Source organism: Trichosurus vulpecula, chromosome 3 (genome assembly GCF_011100635.1).
Source record: "Trichosurus vulpecula isolate mTriVul1 chromosome 3, mTriVul1.pri, whole genome shotgun sequence".
Classification (NCBI taxonomy): Eukaryota; Metazoa; Chordata; class Mammalia; order Diprotodontia; family Phalangeridae; genus Trichosurus; species Trichosurus vulpecula.
Window position 1 is genome coordinate 400353563 of NC_050575.1, and position 22561 is coordinate 400376123.

The 22561-nt window shown below is 47.7% G+C and overlaps 1 protein-coding gene across 2 annotated transcripts in view; it reads left to right on the forward strand.

The window, feature by feature from the left end:
- Positions 1 to 8226: 8226 nt before the first annotated feature.
- The window catches only part of KIFC3 (kinesin family member C3), a gene marked incomplete at its 5' end in the record, with an annotated part of 50871 nt that continues 36536 nt past the window's right edge, over positions 8227 to 22561 (forward strand). The window contains 4 exon segments of one of the 2 annotated variants that reach the window (XM_036750694.1): positions 8227 to 8425; positions 10780 to 10919; positions 15260 to 15401; positions 20139 to 20338. In XM_036750694.1, the coding sequence (XP_036606589.1) occupies positions 8263 to 8425; positions 10780 to 10919; positions 15260 to 15401; positions 20139 to 20338 (645 nt within the window). 2 annotated transcript variants of the gene reach the window in all.

The following is a 22561-nucleotide window of genomic DNA, read 5'->3' on the forward strand; positions in this document are numbered from 1 at the left end:
TTCCTTTCACCATCCCCATATCTGGACTCTTCCTCCTCTCATGTCCATCTTTTGAATTCCATTTCTTTCTTCAAGGACATGCCCTGTGTCACCTCTTCCAGGAAGCCTTCCTTACCTGACCCCAACCCGGTGAAAGGGATCTCTTTCTCTTCAAGTTTCTCATGCTTGGGCCTCTCTTTCTCCCTATGCAGAATCAGAGTTTAGAGATAGAAGGAAGCTCAGAGGCCATCCACTGAGATCACCATGTACCTGAGAATACTTGCTGCAGCAAAAGGTCTTCCATGGCCTTTAAGGCCAAAAGATGTCCTTCCAGGGACATCTCCCACCCAACCCAGCCTGACCCATCCCATTCTTGGATAGCCCTAACTAGGAAATTTGTCCTAATATAGAACCTAAATCTGCCTCTTTCCACACACCATGCCCCCATTTTTGCCCTCTGATGCCAAGGAGACCAAGTCGAAGCCTTCTTTTCATAGCAGGCCTTCAAATACTTGAAAAACAGCTATTGCTTTGCCATTGAGTTCTCCAGCCTAAACACACCCAGTTCCTTCAGCTGATCCTTATAGGGCATCTACTCAAGGCCCTCTCTGAATGCCTTTCTGGTTACCAATGTGCTTACCAAAATCTGGCACCCAGAACTGAACCGAACACCACAACTGTGGTCTAGCCAGGACAAGTACTTAACATACTGTTCTTTGTCACGGCTTTTCATTTCTGCAGACTTTCTGCTCATTCGATTATAACCAGAGAAGCGGGTCCCGTATTTTGTCCATCTTTGTATTTCTGGTGTCTAGCATGTTGACTAATAATAATGGAATATGTAATAATGATAATAATATGGTTTGTTAAGGTTTTGCAAAGTGCCGTACGTATGTTATCATGTTTGATCATCACAACATAGGAGCTATTATTGTAACACATTTTATACATGTGGAAACAGGCACAGAAGTGACTCGCCCAGGGTCACACACATCTTGTCTGCAGAATTGTTTGCCAACAGTATTTTTCGAACACTCCTCTAGACCTTTTCCTTGACCAGGACAGACAGAGTCAGCCTGTTGAAGTCCATATTTCAGATCCGGGCTTCCAAAGACTGGAGCATTAGACCAAAGTACATTCTCCACCCTCCCCCAACCCTTCCCCCAAGGCCTGGCTTATCAGTGCCTTAAGCCTGGGAGTACATACTCCTGCAACCGGTCAGTAGGTCTGTCTTTTATTGTGTCCTTGAAATAGGCCAGGCCAGTGGCCTCTGGGGCCAATTGGAAACAAGGCAGTGGGTTGGCTCTGTGGCTTGGCCACTCTACCCTGACCTCCACAGTGCCGCACCCTCGTATTGAACACGGAGTGATCGGAGTGATCGCTGCCTTGGGCTGCTTCTGATAGGAATCTCTGTAGTCCTTTCTCCCCCAACCAGACTCTTGGGATCCACCTGTGTTTAGGGGAATATTCACACCCCCGCTGGGTGGGTTCCTGGCCCATTACTTGTCTCAGACTGAAGGTTGCTCTGGGTCATCATGGTTGTTGGGTAGGGGACAGTCTTTTTCTATTGGCTCAAAACTTTGAAGTTATTCTTGATTCTTTGAGCTTCTTGACCTCTCCCATCCAGCCGTTGCTAAATTTTGCTGTTTCTTCCTGTCTGGTATCACTCAGAGCCACCCCTCCCTCTCTGTGCCTTCCTTCCCGGAGGTTTCCCTGACCCAGGCCTGGGCAGTTTTTCCCCACCCCCTGACTGCAGCCTTCCCTTGGGCAGAACACTAGTCATCTGGCCCCCCCCCCCCCCCCGCAAGCACTGGGGTTCCTTTGGAACTTCTGACTGGCTGTGGTATTGGAGGCAGTTGCCCAACTGTGACCTCGAAAGGCCCCTCTCCTCGACTCACCTTGACCTTCTCCAGCCAAAGATAATAGAGTAACTCACAAGTCTACATTTCTTTAAGCATTTCAGTGTCTCTGTGAGAGCTAAACTGTGTAATCTTAGCCCGATTTTACTGTTGAGAAAACTGGGGGTCAGGTAATAATCATGACAGCTAGCATTTCCATGGGTCCCTTTAGGGTTTGCGAAGTGCTTCCCATGTGCTCTCTCATTCGATGCTGGTGGATCGAACCCCCATTGTACACATGAGGAAACTGAGTCTGAGAGTTGAGTGACTTGCCCAGACCCATGCAACCAGAATGTGTCTTGAGTCAGGATTCGAACTCAAGGTTTCCTGACTTTTAAGTTCAGCCCTGCCTTGTTGTAGGTGAATTGACTTAGCCCTCGACATATAGCTAGGAAAAGGAGAATTGGAACTCAGATCCTGGTTCTTGGGCTGTGTGTGTGTGTGTGTGTGTGTGTGTGTGTGTGTGTGTGTGTAATGAGTGTTAGTATCCTTCTCTTCTCCTCTTAATCAAAATGACATACTTTGGTAGTATCGTGAGCTTTCCAAAGCACGCTCCCATAGATGAATTCATTGGCCCCTCGTAGCAGCCCGGGAATTATTATTCCAACTGTTAGCCTAATTTTATGGAGGAGGAATGACTTGCCCAATGTCACACAACCAGATGATTGTAAGGTGAACACCTTTAGCCCCAGGCAGCTACATGGATTGAGCCACTGGATCTAGAGTCAGGAAGACTGTAGTTCAAATCCAGCCTCAGACATTTACTAGCTCGGTGACCCTGGCCAAGTCACAGCTCTGTCTGCCTCAGTTTCCCCAAATGTAAAATGGGGATATAAAAAGCAGCCACCTGGAAGGGTTGTTGTGAGGGTCAAATGAGAGTATTCGTAAAGCACCTAGCACAGTGCCTAGCACATAGTAGGTGCTTAAATAAATGCCAGTTCCCTCCCCTTCCCTCAGTCCTTTCTAGTTAGCTTGTTATGGAGTGGAGAACCTGATATTTAATCGGTGTGTGGCCATTAGGTGACCCGGGATCATAGCTCTAGACCTGAAGGGAATCTCAGGTATCAAATAAATGGCCCAGGTCACACTGGCTGTGAAAGTTCAAGCATAGCCAAACCAGATTAAAATGTAATTGGGAGATACTTAACCAAAAAAAAAATACAATAAGATATAGATAATGTTAATCTGTGGTTTTCTGAGTCAATCTGTGCCCACAGGGATCCAGATATACAGGTTAGTGACCCCCATTCTATCTGGGTTTGACACTGCTGTCCTGGTCCAACTATCTCACTTTATGGATCTCTTTACCTGAGCTATCCCACAAGTCCCCTCCTTCTCACCCTTCCCTTGGCTTTCTGGCTATTCCTTTCACATGTTTGAGTCAATTCAACACTTCCTGAGCTCTGACTTTGTGTAAGCCAACATTTATTAAACCCCAACTTTTTGTCTGATGCAGAGGCAAAAATAACATGGCCCCTTTCCTCAAAGAGTTTACATTCTACTAGGGTGATAAAATACTAGGGTGATAAATATAGTGTTAATGCAAATTTATTTGAGGAGGCAAGAAAGTACAACTGAGAGAATCAGAGATGGCTTCTTGGAGGTGGTGGCTGCACCTGAGCTGAGCCTTAACAAGGAAGCTAAGAATTCTTTCCAAGGCAATCAAGGTTAAGTGACTTGCCCAGGGTCACACAGCTAGTGAGGGTGAGGTTTTGGATTTGAGTGCAGATCCTCCTGACTCTAGGGCTGGTACTCTATCCACTGTGCCACGTAGCTGCCCTGGAAGCTAAGAATTCCGAGGTGAGGCATCACAATGTAACCCACCTTGCCACACCCACAGGCATTGCCATGGAAACTCAGAATTCAGGAAGCAACTCCCTGGTGGTTAGGAAGACTTCCCACAACTCCTAGGGTCCTAGGGACTTTGGACTTGACCTGGGAAATACTCCCCAGAGCTCCCAAGTGTCTTTGAGGTGGAACATGAATGGGCTTCTGGGAGACAGAGGCTGATGAATTCTGGAGTCACTTGTGGGGCTGACATAATGGCTTACACCAGGTATGGGAAAGGCTTGGCATAGAGGCAGAGGGTGAAACAACAAATTTGGTGAGCAGCACATAGTCTAATTTGGATGAAATAGGGAATTTGAGAAGGGTATTGATGTGAAATAAGGCTAGAAAGGCAAGATAGAGCCACAATATGGAGGGCCTTAAATTCTCATCCAACAGTAATACCATAAATGCTGCTGGGCCCAGGGAGGTGGGATGCTGCACTTTCTCCCTCTCCCCTAAAAGGGCCCCTTTCAGCTCTGGTCCCAGGCAGATGAAGACTGGGTTCAGTCCTGGGGTTCCTTGGTCTGTAATGACAGTGGTTAGGCTCTTTCTCATACTCTTTGGTTCTTTATAGATCCACCCCAGAGTCCAGTGAAAATGACTTAAGGCTTAGGTTTGGCTCTTGTTGAGGGTCTCCCCCTAAAAGAGAGCTATAGAAAGAGGTACTTGGTGTACAATATGAATCAGATATGGGACAGCTACTTATTTATTCTACACTAAAGAAATGCTAAAAACAGAGACTCATAGGTGTGCCTTGACAGAGACTTAAAACAGGATATAGTGATTTATGACTACTCATCCTTTCTTGGGAAAGTGATACATAGAACACTAAGACATGTTGCAGTTTGTAGGAACTGGTGAGTAGGCATTCTACATTTCACCTTGCTTCTGCACTGTCCAAACAGTTGGTTCCAAGTCTACGTCATCTGGCAAGTCAGGCCAGAGGTTGAGCTCCTCCCCTTGGAATTCATTCTTTCTGTTGAAGAAACTCCCCTGATGACAGTCAGTGTCAGCCAAGATACCCAGTATCTCTAGAACTCTTGAACTTACCAGCTTGTCTCCAAGGCTGGACACCTCCCTCTTGGAATTACTGTTCTCTCATGGATGCTTAGGGAAGGAAGCCCATGGGGACAAATGTAGCTAGGGTCCCCAAGTCTCAGGCTTAGCTGGCTTAGCCTACGCTCACTACCGTATGGAAGCTTCCTACATGCTGCTTCACTGGGGGAAGGGTAGCCACTCTCCTCTACCTTTCTTAGGAGAATTTTGAATAGTCCTGACATGGTCTACAGAGGAAAAGGGAAGAGAGAAAGTGAGGACTGGTCATCCCCTTTAAAAGATCCAGTAATCCAGCAGGTAGCTAGGTGGTACAGTAGATAGAGTGCTGGGCCTGGAATCAGGAAGACCTAAGTTCAAATCCAGCCTCAGGCACTAGCTGTGTGACCATGGGCAAGTCACTTAATCCACTGGAGAAGGAAATAGCAAACCACTCTAGTATCCTTGCCAAGAACATCCGCTGGACAGTACAGTCCGTAGAATCATGAAAAATCAGACACAACCAAAAATGCAGCAGCCCTTCCTATAGCCAATGAGGAGATTGACTTGTCATTCCAAAGTCTTCAGTGCTCAACTAGCATCTATGACTGTCCAAAAGCCAGCAAGGCAACTCTGGGTATACTCCACGGTGTGGAAACTCCATTCCATTAGTCTGACAGGTTAATGATAATAATATTAGTAATATTAGTAATAGTAATTAACAGTAATATTAGCTAGCATCTATAAAGGACCTACTACGTGCCAGGTACTGTGCTAAGCTTTTTGCACATGTTATCTCATTTGATCCTCACAACCAACACATCTTAGAGGCAATAACAGGCAGCCATCGAAGGTTTCCAATTGAGCAGTAAGAAGATGATTTTTGTTGCTGTGTGGACAAAGATTAGTGATTCTTCCAAAGGCCAATGATAGAATGTCCCAAGCAGCATCACCCCATGAAATACAGAAGAGAAAAAATGGAGGGGGAAAATTGAATTTGCAGAAAGCTGAATATGAGACCCAACGAAGCCTGGTCATCTCAAGAGTATTTGAAGGTGAAGCTGGAAAGAGGACAACAAACAGATGAAGAACAAAACCCATGTTGAGGTTGGAACATACCAGTTTCTCCATCAGTGAGAGGAGTGGCCAGATCCAGTTGGGCCCCAACATCATGGCGTCCCAGTGTCTCACCTGAGAAGCAGAGGTTACATGAAAGAAAAGAAAGATGGGGCAAGCAACTATATCCATGCAAAAGAGGGGAAGATACCAAACATTTTGGGGGAAAAACCCCACTGAATCATGCTGCCAAGAGGGCATTAATCACTACCAGCCCATATGCCTACTTTGTTGTCTCTCTATAAAATCTCTATGGGAATAATTTACATACGTATCAAGAGTATCCTTAATGAAAATACGTGAAGAGACTGTGTAAGCCTCTGCAAACAATGCTCTACAGGCATAAGTATAGGTATGAATGAATGGGGCCCAGGTTAAGAAGGCCTGCTATTGACAGGGAGGTGTTCAGATGGGGTGTTTGCATCAAACCCGCAACATTTTTAAGCCCCCTAAATAGGATTCACAGTAATTCGAGAGGGTTCAGAATAATGATCCATGTGGAAAAAAAAGCCCAACCAAGTGAAGGATTCTTATTATTCAGCCTATGATATGCACCCCAGTGAACTGGATCATTTGAACATATATTTTAGAAAGATCCTTCAAGGCAGGGGTTTGATTTTTGTTGAGTGTTTGATCCATCAAGGTAGTGGTTTGTTTTGGTTGAGTGTTTGATCCATCAAGGCAGAAGTTTGGTTTTGGTTGAGTATTTGATCCATCAAGGCAGGGGTTTGGTTTTGGTTGAGTGTTTTTTACCCCAGCTCAGGGTTCTGTATTTATCCAGTAATTCATATATGTTTGTTGGATTGGATTAGATTGGACGGGAACACAGCTCGGTGAGTTAGGCACAGAATTGAATGGGATGAGGAGAATGGGCCGGATTGCATTTGTAAAACTGTCCAGTTCTAGTATTGATTCCTCAGCTTCTCCCTAAAACAAAAACATATCTTATAAACCTTGCTAGTCTTCCAATGCTGGATTCTGTGGATCACAGAATGGCCCAGTCTCTGAGGAATCAAGCTTGTGGTTACTCAGAAGGGAATGGGGAGATGGGGGCGGGAGAAGTGAAGCTGGCCCCCTGCATATTCCCATTGATTACTCGAGGGCAGGAAGCAATGTGAAAGGTAGCCGAAAAGCATCTCATTAGGAAAGCAGTTATGTGGCATGAGCCAGGGATAACGCCTTGGCAGATTGCTGGCTGTGTTTGTACCTGAGTGATTTGAAGAGACCTGGAGGAAGGTGCTCAGCATTCTGGGTAAATCTCTTTGAGGATGATTCATGGTGGGGTGGGGGGGATGTGGGCAAGAGTCAACTAGAATGAGGAAAGGTCGGTGGGTTGTAATTTGCACCAATGGAGGGAGTACTCATGTTGAAATTTATTGAAGGGCTGAAGAAATGGAGGAAGGACGAGAAAAGAGTAGTGTGAGAACCCGCATAAGACAAAAGTGGCTGTGCCCCAGGTTCCAATATCTTCCCTTTGGTGAATGGGCTTCTCACCACTCCAAGCCCCGTGCTAACCACCTGACTGCTGGCCTACTGCCCCATCTGGCTTGGGCTGCCAGGCCCACGTTCTTGGGACTCCTTCCCATCAAGGTCAGGTTTATTGCGCTCCATTAGGTTGTGAGCTCATCGGTGGGCTTTTCTTTTTGTGTATTCCCAACACTTCGTAGAATGCCTGGCGCCTAGTAGGTGCTTAATAAATGCTTATTGACTGAATGGCTGAGTGAACTTAACTCTCTGTAAAAATGTTAGTTGTCGTTATATTCTTTTCAGGAATATGTTTGTGAATATTTAAGCATGCCCTCACACAGCCAGGCATCACGGTGGAGAAACTGAGGCACAGGAAAGTCAGAGACTGAGAGGGCATACTATCTAACAGGTTTTCTTTTTTCTCAAACAATCACGCAGGGATGATTCCATTTTAACCAGGATAATGAAGATTGTTTCATGTTAATTCACTCAACTGACTGGTTTCCCCCATTCCCTCTGGGCCCTCTTGGAGGGACCTGACCTCTTCATTTTGTAGCTGAGTAAATGAGGGCCAAAGAACAGGCAGTGACTGAAGAAAGGCCTCTTCCTCGGGGACAAGAGCCTGGATTAAATCCCAGCCCCCCCCCCTTCTTGTTTGGTTGCGTCTGGTCACTCAGGGAGGGACCCAGCTAGCGGCTGAGGGGGAGACTCTGCTTCAGCTGTTGTCTGTTCTCAGATCAGGTGACACATCCCCAGACCCTCACTCGGAAGGCTCTTCTGTGTGCACATTTGTAAAGTTCTGAAGCCAGCCTCTTGGACGGAGCTGCCTCGGGGACTGGGCTGCTTCTTCCTGGGAAGCCAGGCTGCCCACCCTCTCTTCATGCTTTCTCCTCCTTCTCCTCAGGTCCCCAGGAGCCTATGGGCCATTGAACCCCGTGCCATGATTACATCTCTAAAGACTTGGAATCCGGGCACCGCTCCCTCTGCCAGGGCCCCGTGGAAAGGAAGCTGTGCCCAGGACAGTGGGGATCCTGTGATGGCCAGCCCCGCCTCTCCGTGCTCCCGCCCTTTCCCACACGCCAGCCAGGGGAGGTGGAGAACTGGTGAGTCCGCATTTTTAAAATGTTTTTTTTTTTTTCCTCCAGATACCAGAGATGAGACTAAAGTCTCCCACTGAATCCTAAACCCAGTCATAAGCAGGCAGGTAATTACAGGGTAACCAACGAGCTGCCCAAAAGCTCTAGCTGAGGCTCCCCGGGAATCTGGGTATCCTCCTTTCTTTTTCTGACTGCAGAGCAGAATCTTGAAAGGAAAGTTAAACGTTAACAATCCGTAGTCAAAAAAAAAAAAAAAGGGAAAGAAAAAAAAAAGGTGTGATGTCTGGGCTGCCCAGGTGGCCCTAGGCTGGTTTCCCTTTGTCCTTCACCTGGAAGCTTTTGGTTTTGCTACTTTTATTTCTCTCTCGGACTCGTAAACAAGGTAAGTGAAGTGTCTGGTTAATGTTTTCTTCGCAGGCTTGTGACATCTGATCCTGCTCGGGGCTCTGCTTGTGGGTTGTGTTCAGAGAGGACGGGAATGGTCCGGGGCATCCCGCTGCTGTTTTGGGGTCTCTAGGGGATCCTCATGCTCAGCTCTCTCCAGGGTACTTAGTTCCAGGTACTGGAATGGGCTTCCCAGGAAGGAGCCCGAAGGACAGGCACCGGGGAAGTCCCAGTGTGCTCACCTCATCTGCTGCCCAAGCTCAGACTCCTCGGGCAGCTCATTTGATCTATCTATCTGGGCCACACCAGCCTCCCTGTTCCCCTTTCACCGATGTTGGGGGACTTGACTAAGGGCCATCGAGATGTGAGCTAAATAGTCTGGTGGAGTTTTAAAGGCAGCATTGTCCGGAATCAGGAGCTACATGTGACTCTGCTCTCCTGCCTGGCTTGGGTGACTCTCCTGGCATTCAGTTTATTTATTTATTTTTGGCCACAGAACAAAGGAGAAGGGTTGGCTTTTTGTTGTTTGTTGTTGTTTTGGGGTGGGTGGGAATCAACCCTTTTTGTTTCACACATCTCAAGTGGGCATCAAGGGTGTTCCTTGACGTGCTAGTCGGCTGGCCACAGAAAGGTTCCTTGGGAAGTTTCCTTGAATGCTAGATACCTCAAAGGTTAGCTCTTCTGTGTCTGTTTCCATTTTCCTTCAGATCTCAGAGATAAAACTGAGGTTTCCCACTTTCCCAAGAAGGAGGTCCCCATTCATTATGGGGCAACATAGAATGTTTTCGTCCACTCTGGAAAGACCAACAGTATTAAGACAGGATAAGGACTGAGAAAAGGCCATCAGATTGACTAATTAAGAGCTCATTGGTTTTATTTGCTTTAGGGCTGGCCCTAATCCCTAGTGTGGCTTGGAAGTCGACCTGGTCTCCTTTGGTCCTAGAAAAAAATAATAGCTATGGTGATGATGATGACAGCTTGTATTTTATATTGTGCTTTAAAATTCACAAAGCACCTGACGTATATTAACCCATTTGATCATCCCAGGGCTAGGGCAGACCTCCTATGGGCTGAGCTGACATGTTTCTCGGCCTAGAAGGCATAGTCAGTTGTACCACCCAACTCTTATTGCAAAGAGACAGCCCCTTCTCAGCAGACCTTAGGCCAAGGGAACAAAGAGGTGAGACTTGAAAAAGCATGTGAAGTCTTTTTTTAGACTATTAGAGAGGGCTTTTTTTTTTTTTTTAAAGACAGCTGAGTGAAGCCTCACAGCAAGAATTTGTTTTAATGAGTGTCCAGAGAGGTCTTAGGAATCAGGTGTGAAATTTCCATCTGAGAGATTTCCACACAGTGTTATCAGTGCACTTAGGGGGTGGGGGTAGCTGAGATAATTGAAACTAAAACCCACAGTTAATCAACTTACCCATGAGTTTTAACCTCTCCCTTTGAACAGACCTGCTAACAAGTGGCAGAAGGGGCCTGGTGTTGCCTTACCCACTTTCACACTCACTAGGGTCCTACTAAGCAACTGAACTGGGCTGAATATAAGAAAGCAAGAAGGGGAGGTGGGGAAATAGCTAGATAGCCCACAAAGGGAATAGCCAAGCTCTAGGAAACCATGGCACAGAGGAAAATGAGGAAGCCTGTCATGGCCCGCTGAGAAAGTTTTCCAAAAAGAGAGTCACTCCTTTACGTTCAGTCAATTCTTCTTCTGGCCCTGTAGTCACTAAGATAAATGACTGAGCCTTGCCTACCTGGCTGATGGTGGGGCTAGGAACTAGGGCATGGGCCAAGAAAGAGGTGCCAGTAAGGTTACATCCAATGTCAGCTTCCAGACTCTGAAGGAGATCATTCACAGGGCCTGTTTCCTTCTTTGTACTTATATATTCGGTGCCTAGCACAGAGTAGGCACTTAAAAATAATGCCGATTGATTGATTGGTAAAATCTCTTTAACCTGAGTTTTATTTTCTGGAAGGGCTCAGTAAGGATACTGTTGGTGGCAGTGAGGAGAATTCCGGCCAGACCTCAACCCGACCGACCCCAGCTCAGCGCCAAGCCCTCAGCGTGGACTGGTCTGGTCCTGGGAGCCCTCGGAGACTCTACCTGACCGTCCAGGTAAGGACTCACCTCCGGGGGAGATGAAATCTTCGGGTCTTCAGAAGGAAGGGTGAGGAGAATGGCCGTTCTCCTGGCATGCTGGGCTCTGTCCACTGTAAGTGTCTCAGGGGAAAGGGTTATCAGGGGAGAGATTGAGATCTATCTTCCTGCCATATCCTCTATGTGGCAGGACCATGACCCTGGGTAAGCACACATCCTCCCTGGGAGCTCGCACAAGTGAAGCAATTTGCCTTATTAAGATATCTCATAAAGATCTAACAAGAGATGACAGAAGGTTCTCCACCTCTCCCTGACAAAGGTGTTGAACACAAATAGATGGGACCGTCAGTCATTTCTGCTGAGTTCCACAGGCACACCTCACGGAGGACGGGTGGCATTGGGTAACCTGGCCAGTGGCATCGGGGTCCATTCACACACCCTTTCACGGTTCCAAAACTTGCACAAAGTGCTGCAAAAGGTAGAAAAGGGCTTCATGGGTTGTAGGCCAGTGAGAATTCCTACCAAGACACAGCTCTTCCCGAGGGAAGATGGCGGATCTGGCGGTGGCCTTCTCGGCCCTTTGGGCTCCCTTCCCTTGCAGGCATAGAGATTTGCTATGAGAGTCAGTGTGTGGAGGGGTCATGGTTCAGTGAATAGAGTGCTAGATTTGGGAGTGGGGAAGAACTGAGTTTGAATCCAGCCTCAGCTACTTCCTAGCCATGTGACCTGGGCAAGTCACTTAACCATCAGCCTTGGTTTCCCATGTGTAAAATTTGATTAAAATAAGTGCTATATAAGTGTCAACTATTTATATCATCATCTCTTATGTGGGGAAAATAAGCGCACCTGCCTGACAGGCTTGTTGTAAGGATTAAGTGAGGTAATATTGGCAGGGAGCTTTGCAAACTTAAGACGCTGTATAAATGCTCGTTATTATTGATAATGGGAGTCAAGAGTCCCTGGCCCTGCCACCTGCTAGCCCTGTGATTGGTTTCTTCCTCTATAAAATGAAAGCTTTGGGCTGGGAGATGCCTAAGACCCCTTCTGATCTTTCCCTTTTTATCCCTACCTGGTTTAAATGCACAGGGAGGCTGGCACGTGTGCCTAAACCCAGGCAAAGACTTATGTTACCCTGTGCTCGTGCCATTGAGTGTTGGGACCCAGAGTCAGGAAGGCCTGACTTTGAGTCCTGCTTCAAGTACTTACCAGCTCCTGTGACCCTGTGGTTAGCCTCTCTCTGCCTCCGTCTCTTTATCTATAAAATGGCAAAAATAGGAGCATGTCCCCACCCCCTAGCCTCACAGGGCTGTTGTGAGGACCTCAAGTGAAACACTTTACTTACTATAATAATATATATTTAAGTGCTTTGCAAGCCTTAACGCCCTGAGTGTGAGCTGTTATTATAACCACAACCCTGGGTCAGTCTCTGGACCACTTTCAGCCTTAGGTTCCTCGTCTGAATAGTGGGGATGAGAAGAGCATCTTCCTCAGAGGGTTGCAGTAATGATAAATGAGGTGGTGTTTGTCAAGGACTTGGCAAACCTTAAATGCTAGCTGCCACCATCACCACCATCACCACCACCATCATTATTAATAATAATAAACCAGACGGGACAGCATGGGGGTACGAGCCCAGGAGTGAAGCATAGGTTCCTCATTTCCACCCGTAAGCGCTGAGCGGTTTGTTGAGGGTAGGAAGCTTCCGTGGGTTCCAAGGTACCATTTCTGAAGTTTGTTCAAGTAGTTTTTGCACCTAAATGTCTCTTTTTTGAAATCCATTGTGCCTAAAGGGGGGTGTTGGGGTGGGGGTTGGTATTCTTGTGCGACGGCAACAACAGCAACGGCGGCAAACCCGTCCTGTTTTATGTAACATCTGGGGAGAAACTGGTCTGGACAAGCACAAGGTTAGAGCAGTGCTTTTGGTGCTTCTCTCTTTGCCTGGCGTTGCTGCAGCGAAGGAGGGGGGCGGGCAGGAACTGCCTGGTAACCTCCTTGCTCCAGCCCTGCAGTTCTGGGACAGTTGTTTTCTTGGATTTTGATTACAGAGAAGGCTGTGTTGTGGTTGGAAGGGAAGACTTAGAAGTCAGCAAAATCTGTTTCCAATTTCCATTTCTGAGTTGCTGGGTAACTCTGAGCTTTTAACCTCCGGGCTTCTCTCCTGATACAAAGTGGGTCTGGAAAAATCCACTTCCTCTTTAGCTCCTGGGAAAACTTCTTATGTTTTCATGTGCTTTGAGATGGTAGATGAGAGTTTCAGCTGGAGAACTAAGGCTTATTACCTCATCATCACAAGAGAGATAGAAACTGGTCAGGTTGCCAAGGACAGGGGGGTGCATTGGGATCAGAGGTGCCTTCCTGTGAGAGCCTGGTCATTCTTGGGAATCTGAGACAAGAGGGTGAATAGCTGCCATTCTGGCAGACCCAAGGTGGCAGAGATCAACTTTGGAGGGCCACTAGAAACAGGGACTGAATAGCTCTGATACTGCTGCAGTGAAGCTTGCCAGGTGGCACGGTGGGCACAGCTGAGTTTGAACCCTACCTCAGTTATTTACTGGCTGTATGACTTTGGACAAGTCACTTAACCTCTGCCTCAGTTTCCTCATCTGTAAAATAGTCATAACAACAAATGAGATAAACTCTCTATATATAAACTTGCAAACTTTGAAGTGCTACATAATTATTAATTATTAATAGAGTACCACCACTTTTCCAAGTACAAACTTTTTCGTGCCCATGCTTGTCCTTCTAAAATTCTTCTTTCTTGTCTACCTTCACCACGCCCCCGTTCCCTACATTTGCCTGTTTCTGGACAGGAAAATGTCCCTTTGTGAGGGGGTCCCCGCTGCCCACTGAAGTTCATCATCTCTTCTTTCTTTTCTTTCTTCCATGCCTCCTTCCATGGCCATCCTTCACTGTGGCTGCCTTTCCAAAGTGGCTTTGATGAGTCAGGGTCCTGAGGGCTTGGGGGCTCACTGGACCATGGTGTTTGACTGATCTCTCTGCAGTCTTGAGAGCATCATGCTGAGCTTGGGTGGTGGGTTGTGGTGGGAGCAGCAGGCTGGGCTGTCGGTGCATGGTCCTAGCTCTGTCATCGTAACCCCCTGAGTCATCCTTTATAAAGTGAGTTTGTGGGAATTGATGACCGCTAAAGGGAAGTGACGCTATGTCATGGGGGGGAAGGCCCAGGTGCTGTTAGTTTGAGCCGAAATCACCCAGAGATTGCTTTCCTATGAATGGAGATTATGGGCCCTACACAGAGAGACCTAAGCTACAAGGGATCTTCAGAGAGAGTAGAAAGAGCATAGGGGAGCATTGCCTGGTGGGAAGACATCAGGCATCCTGGCTCTGCCACATCCTAGTAATGTGGCCTCCTTTCTCTGGGCTACTGTAAAAAGAAGCCACATGCAGTGGATGTGGTGTGAGCCGTGGAGGCAGGAAGGCCTCGTTTTCAATCCCACGTCTGATACTGTACTAGCTGTGAGACCCAGAGAAAGTCAACTGACCTCTTAGACTTCATGCAAATTATCCATAAAATGGAGATAAGATTATCTTAAGAGCCTTAGTCATAGGGTTGTCATGAGCCCCAAGAAGAGACTGCTGGTACATGGCTTAATGGAGAGGCACTGAGGACCTGGGTTCAGATCCTGTTTTTTTAGGGCAGCTAGGGACCACCATAGTTTATGGAGTGCTGGGCTTGGAGTCAGGAAGACTCAGCTTCCTGAGTTACAATCCAGTCTCAGACACTGGGCAGGTCTTTTCCCCCTGTTTGCCTCAGTTTCCTCATCTGTAAAATGAGCTGGAGAAGGAAATGACAAACCACTCCAGTATCTTTGCCAAGAAAACCCTAAATGGGGTCACGAAGAGTCACTGAAAAGCTACTGAACAGTTAACAAGAATTCCAATTCTATTTAGATCCTTACTAGCTGGCAATCACCATTTCCTCGGTTTCCTCATTTGTAGAATGAAGGGGTTGGACCCAATGACCTCTGAGGTTCCTGCCCAGCTTTCGGTAGGACTTCAGTGCATGCTGACCGCACAAATAAAGACTGAGCCCCCTCCGTACCTGCCCATTCCAGGTGGCTCTTGTCCGTGCCCTCCCATGTCAAGATGAGGGCATAGGTTGGGGCAGATTGTCTCAAGGTCCCTTTCAGCTTTGGCATGCGGTATTGGGTAACCTGAGAATTTTCAGACACCTGACCATCTTCCTGGGTGACTCGATGACCCTGAGGTTCCTGTTCCTCCTCTTCCTCCTTCTCCTCCTCCTCCTCCCTTTGGCATTGAGGACACGAGGCTGCGGCATCTCTGTTCCCAGTGTGGCAATGCCCTTTACAGGAGTTGTGGTTGTGTCTTGGCCGCAGGCACTCCAGGACAAGGTGTGTGCATGCAAGAGTCAGGAGAAGAAGGAGGAGAAACAGCAGAAGAGGCCGGCACTGGCCCCCAAGCGGGCCCGAGACTCGGCCCAGGCAAAGGAAGCCCACACCATGAATGTTGAGAAACCAGGTAAAGAGTGGAAGGGGCCAGCTTATAGCCAGGAGGTAGGGGCAGCTTGGAAAACTGCCAGTAACTGGCTCAGCTGCCCGTAGGGAGCAGGGAGGTCATGCTGCGATCAGCCCCGAAGTCCACTCCTCTCCCCGTCTTTGCACAGTCCAGGCCTGGCTTACGTTTCATCTGGATTTTTGAGACCAGGTGTGCATCCCCGAAAGAATCCATGTCAGTGGTTAGCTGAAACTCCTGACATCTCTAATTAACCCCTTCATTGTAAGTCTAATGCTCCTGGTCCCTCACTTTTCAGAAACTCTTTGCCTGTGCTATATAACCTTTCCCTCCCTGCCCCCACCCCCTCTCCTTCCCCACCTGTAACCAGGTGATCACCAGCTTCAGTGACTGAGCCCTGGGGTTGAGTTTCAGTGTTTTTTTGTCTTGCCTTGGGTTCTTGTAGGGAGGAGGAAAGAATGGTAGCCCCAAAGATACAGTTTCTTGGTTGTGGAAAGGTATCTCATCCCCATCCTCTGATTCTAGCACTTTGTGAAAGATCTCTGGGCCAGTCAGATAAAAGAGACAAAGCCTATTGCTGCCGTAGAAGGAATGCTGGGTTTAGAATCTGAGGCCTTGTGTTCAAATCCTGGCTATACTATTTATTAGCTGCGTGACCTTAGGTAAGTCACTCACCTTGTGGAGAGGGGATGCATTTTCTCCATCTGTAAAAATGAGAGGGTTGAATTGGCATGGCGTCTGAGGTCCCTTACAGCCCTAAATTTATGATCCCACGACTTGTTTGCTGCCCTGTGAGTGTAGAGAAGGGTCTTTGTGCCCCTCCCCTTTTTGGAGGTAATGATGATAGGTAAACTATGATGACTGTCCAGCCTCCTTGGCTGCACTTTCTTCTGTTGACTTCTTATCTCAGGGCAGAGAGAAGGAATGTAGGGCGCCCAGGGTGTTTGCATATGAAGTAGCATCCTCCCCAACAGAAGATATTGGGCAGAAAGTGTTCAAAAAGAAAAGTTAGGGCTCTGTGCATTGCTTCCCTTCTCCTTTCTGCCAAAGTTAACTGTGTGTCTGAACTTGCCCGGGTATGGTGGCTGGAACCACTCCCCAGGTTCCGAGGTGGCTCGGTTTCCCCTCACGCTGTATCGGCTTCCTCTGGGCTGGCTGTCTCCTGTGATTGCTGACTTGGGGCGTTCTGCGGGTGAGGGGAGGAGCTAGAGGTGGAGGGCTTTAGGAAAGGAGTGAGATCCAGATGAGGAAAGGAAAAAAAATTAAATTGGTGAAGGAATAAGGAAGTTACAGCTGCGACTGGAGGTGACAGCCTGGAGTGGCCCATTAAGAAGAGACCTCTAGCAGACCTTACTTAGAGATCAGAGGCTGGGAAGGGGGCTCCTGAATCTGGTCCCTGATGGGAGGGAGACTTCTCTAAAGGGCCAGGACCTAATCACTGGGTCACTATGTGCTTCCCCACCATCTTGCCTTCTGCTTTTGATCCTGGACCGGGTCTGATCTCATGATCTTCCTCATTGCTAAAGCTTTGCTCATCTACCCCTTAAACCCTCTTATGCTCACAAGTGCACCCAAGGTTGTTTTTGCTTCTGCTGCTGCTGCTGTCCCTGGATGACTCTGTCATTTCCAAATGGCTGGCCAGGTGTAACATACAGAGGCCAAACCAAATCCTTAGAACAAAATACAAAGAGCTTAGGCCAAGATTGACTGTGGAATGATCTGTCCTGGATGCATGGCCTCAGTTTCATGATCTATAAGAAGTTTCAACACCTCATGCCATACTCACGTAGTAGGAGCCCTGGCAAAGTCCTGGGCACGGGGATTTAGGAGGAGTGGGAACAGGGTCCCACAGGTTGTCTGGTGCTTAGAAATGGATCCCTTGCCTAGAACTTTGCACAGAGGTTCTAGACCATCATTTCTTCTCACCTCCTCTCTCGAGGACAGCTAGTAGGAGTTTTGTCTATGAACTCTCTGTGTGTGTGAGACATTCAGAAACTCCCAGCCAAGTTTGCTTGGCAGGAGCCAAGTGGTTACATTGACCACCTCATCATGCCAACCTTTACCCATCCAGGGAATGTTTGCTGGAGGGAAACACATTGCAACAGTGGGCAGACCCTCTCCTGAAGGAGAAAAGACAAATGTTCAAATTGTAGCCTCATCTCTGCCCTCAGATGGGAACAAGGTCTTAACTTTCACCAAGGTTTGATGTGAGAGAAATGCCACTACAAAGAATTAAAACTGGGCAATGTTTTCACAAAGGGCTCGGCCCCCACACTCTTCCTCTGCCTGCCCTATCTTGCCAGGGCCCAGGCCTCCGCCCAACTTCCTACATCTCCTTGACGTGGCCCTACGTGGGTGCCCTCTGCCCCCTTTCCGGGCTTCCCTTATATGTGGTTCTACCTCCGTTAGAATGTAAGTTCCTTGAGAGCAGGAATTGCCTAGCTTGATTTTTCTTTGAGAGCTTAGCACAGTGCCTGGCACATAGTAAGCGCTTAGCTGATGTTTTATCCATCCATCCATCCATCTATCTATCTATCTATCTATCTATCTATCTATCTATCTATTCACCTATTCATTTATCTATCCATTTATCTATCTATCCATCTATCTATCTATCTGTCTGTCTGTCCGTCTGTCCGTCCGTCCGTCCGTCCATCCATCCATCTATCCATCTATCCGTCTATCTGTCTATCTATCTATCTATCTATCTATCTATCTATCTATCCATCCATCCATGTCTCATATCTATATCAGTCTGTCATCTATCCCTCTATCATATCTCGTATCTATATCTATTATTTATCTCTTTCATCTATTAATCTATTGCTCTATTTTCCTCTACTTCCCTATCCTATCTATCACCTATTGCTTATATCTCTTTTTATAATCTATGTTTTCTATCATCTCTGTCTCTCTGTCTCTCCTCTCTGTCCTTGGACTCAGTCCTTCTGAGTTTACAGTATATTTTTCCTGAAAACTTTATTTCTCCTCCAGTTGCAATCTGCCCTCCTTCCCTTCCCCTTCTCTAAGCTGAGGCTTTTCAGCAATGATATGGAAGCTAACATTCGGTTTGGAGTTTCCATAGAGGAATGTGGTTTTGGTCTTAAAAGAAGGTTTTGTTAACAAAAGCCTGGAACCACCCTTTGCCAGCTTGCAAATCTTTTGAGTGAACCCAAGGAGCAGCTAAGGAGAAAGGAGGAAGAGGAAGAAGAGGAGGAGGAAGGGGAGGGAGAGGAGGGGCTCAGAGATGGGGAAGCGCTTCCCTCAGCTCTAAGCCGCTTCCCTTCGACACTTCATTGTTGCATTCTTGGATTTGGGCTGCCTCTGTCTCATGTGGCAGATCTCTGTGCAAAGTGACAGCCTCCTTGTTTGCCTGTCTCTCCGCATCTGCCACACTCAGCTGTCCCATTTGCTGCTGATCCTGGGGCAAAGGGGTTCTCGTTCTCCATTCTCAGCGCACCCTAGACTTATTTGGATAGTGGGAGGTGGGGAGGGAGGAAATCCCAAATCCTTTCGACGTATCATGGGCCTTGTTTCTGTGTCTGTCTGTCTTTCTCTCTCTTTTCTTGCTCCTGGTGACAGGAATTCGGGAGGCGGTGGGAGAGGCTCTCCTCCTCGGCCCGAGGCACAGGGGCAGCTCGGTATTTATAACCTTCACATGCTTGTGTGGTCACTCTGTACATTCCACTGGGCCCTGGTGCGTGGGGAGTGAGCATCATGGGGAGGGTGTGGTTGTTTCAAGCCTGGCATAATGTGTCCCTCCTCTGTCTCGGCCCCTCATTCTGTCCTTCTTTCTCTTTGTTGCTGTGGTATACGAACATACATGGCCTACACACCCACTTCCACTTGGTCCCCTCCCATGCAGGTTGCCACTTCCCTTGGGGCTCCATAAATGCAGGTGAGCCTTGCTTGCCTCAGTGGCTAGGAACATTTGGACCTTCCTTTCTCTCTACGTATTTTTGGGAGGGTTTTTCGGCCACCAAGAAGAATCTTTTTTGAGGCTTCAACACCCGGTCTCCCACACAGGGTGAAGGTACATCAGCAGCCCCCATTCTTCCAGTTTCCTTTATTTAGGAAAATAACCAGCTCCTAAGATGCTCAGAGTATAATAAAGACATTCCTTACTCGAAGAAAAGGTGCAGTGAGTGAAGTATGAGTCTTGTCTCTGGCACTAATTTACTGTGAGATTTTGGGCAATCCATTTCCTCTGTCTGAGACTCAGTTTCTCCATCTGTAAAGTGGCAGGATTGCTAGATGTAAAATGACCAGACGCTTTCCGAGGTCCCGTCTAAGAAACATTTTAGTACATCTCTGATGCCTAGAGAATTACTGAGGCCTTGCTTCCTTCTCCTTCTACCTTGTGCCCCTCGTCACACTGAACTAGAGAATAAAGGAGCTGTAAGCCATCCACTGAAGTAGTTTTCTTTTAGGCAGGTTCCCGACCCTGGCTCCCATGCTCCCTCCCTGAGTTCATCGGGAGCTGGTGTCCCTTGTGTGTCTTCCATTCTGAACTGGCTCCCTGGGCAGGCATCCTGGCTCTCCGTTAGGTCTCTCCCCTGATGTCCTCATTTCTGTTTCCATCGATCTTGTGACCAGTCACTTAAGCTGCCCAGGAAAGCTTGTGATAATGCTGAGCCATTGCCTGAACCCCCCTGGCACTTGCCCAGCCACCCTTGCCCTTTACCTGCCCCAGGGAGCCCTGTGAGGTGGGGGGGCCCCCACTGATGCTCCTTTTGGTTACAGGTGGGAGGCTCTTCGGCAGCGGGAAGTGCTCAGGCCTACCTGGGACCCGCCAGTTACCCATGATCCAGAAGATGGTGGAGTCCATGTCCCAGCTCCAGGAAGAGAAGGGCCGGCTGCAGGAGCAGTTAATGGCGTTGCAGAAAAAGCTGGCCCTTCGGGAGAATGACCAGCAAGCTGTGTCCACTCAGCTGCAAGCTCAGGTACTGGCTCTTGCCATCAACAGATGCCCAAGGAGAGATCAAAGATGGGGCCAGGGAGTTTGTGTCCCAACAAGAGGTGGGACATTGTTTCACTCCAAAGAACAAGCACTGGGTTTGGAGTTGGGAGACCTTGGTTTAAACTGGCTACTTACTGTATGACCTTGGATAAGTCATTCCCCACCTCTGGGCTTTGTTTTCCTTCTCTGTAAAATAAGGGGCTGGACAAAATGTTTTCTAAGATTTTTCCCAGCTAGAAATCCCATGAGATCTCTGGAGTATGAGAAATCTCTCCTACTGTTGTACCATCTGTTGTACCAAGACCAATTGCTGAGTGCCTTCTTGTGTCAGGGCCTCCCAAAGAAGAGGTCCTTTGCTTCCTTTGGGCTTGGTAGCAGACTCAGGAGGCCAAGTAGTTGCAGCAAGAATCGAGATTCCTGAGCATGTTCTTCTAATTTCCCCACTCACGCCCTGAGCAGCACGCTTCCCCCAAGGGGTTAATACCTGTCTTTCTGGAAGGTTGTGTAGCTTCATTTACAAAACTCATAAGACTCTTGAAATGTAGTGGAAATGCCAGCTAGAGACAAGTGACTCAGTCTCTCCAGAGCGAGGGATTGCAGGCTTGGTGGATAAGGTTCAGCTTTTAACTGAAAGAGGCATGGTTTGTTTGATCTTATGTTTAAAAGCTTGGAGATTTCCTTCTCCCCCTCCTTCCCTTCCTTCCTTCCTTCTTTCCTTGCTTCCTTCCTTCTTTCCTTCCTTCCTTCCTCCTTCCCTCCCTCCCTCCCTTCCTTCCTTCCTTCTTTCCTTCCCCTCTTACTCCCTGCCTCCCTTCCTCCCTTTTTTCCTCCTCCTTTCTTCCCTTTCTTCCTCCTTCCCTCCTCCTTTCTTCCTCTCTATCTCCCCTCCTTTCCTTCCTCCCCTTCTTTCCTTCCTCCCTTCTTTCCTCCCTCCCTCCCTTCCTCCCTCCCTCCCTTCCTCCTTCCTTCCTTCCTTCCTTCCTTCCTTCCTTCCTTCCTTCCTTCCTTCCTTCCTCTCACTACTTCTTCCTTCCTCCCTCCCTCCCTCCCTTCCTCTTTCAAAACAAAAGAGAAAGCTGACAAAGGGAAATATTTTCATGCTTCCTACAAAGCAGGAGTAAAGGAGTTTTTTGGGTCATAATTTTCTCTCCCAGTTGTTCTGTTAGGAAGTATCTTGGATCATAGGATTAAAAGCTGGAAAGGGGCCTTTGGGGTCACTTAGATTAGCCCTGGAGGAAAGTGAGCCCTAAAGAGAAGTGACTTGTTAGCTCCTGGTCAGTCCCTTAGATAATGGGGGGCCACTCCAGAATTCTAACCCGGATGCTTTCACTCCAGAGACAATAGCTGTTCTTGCCACTGCCCTTCCCTGCCTCTCAATCCCCATTATTTCCTCGATCCTGTCTTGTTGTACTGTGATGAAGCCTCTCCTTTCCCAGCCTGTACTTCGACATTTTGTCCACTTAGAATACCCTGCATCTGTCTTCAGCAGATTAATTCATTCTGGTCTCGTCTGACCATTTCTCCAGTTTACCAAAATGGAACAGTGGAGTTTGTGTTTGAAGGTGTCGGTCGCCTCCCCTGGCCTGGTGTCATTCACACACTGAATTAGCTAATGAGCACATTGTGTTTCACCATCTAGGTCATTTGCTGAAGAAAATACACAGCAGCTCTGGGCCCAAGGTCAGGCCCTGTTGTTCCCAGCTCCCCGCCTCTCTGTACCGTCTCTCCATGGGGCTCTGACCTTCCACCCACTCGATAACCATGTGTATTTTCCTACTTTACAGAAAAGCATGTTATGGGGTGAAATCTTATCGTGCCTTCCAGATCTGGTTACCAGATTAAGACAAAGACAATCTTTGTTGTAGAAAAAGATGGGATAAGTCCAACTGGCCCCATTCGTTATGAGGTCATACTGGTTGTGACCTTGGATTTGGTGCAAGGGGTCAACATATTGATTTTATGACCTTTTAAAAAGAAATTGGTATTTGTCTGGGGGAGCTTTGTCATTTCTTGGGTAACTCCCTTTCCCCTTCTTCTTACTGAACATAAGCACCAATTCGGTCACTTGTCTAACGTTTCACTGTTCTATTCACTATTTCTGATTTAATGCATAACTTTCTTCCAATGTCCTAAACCAGTTCTGAGGATGCAGGCCAGGTATCGGTTTGAGGTTTAACTAGGCTTCTACCGTGTCTTCTCCAGTTTG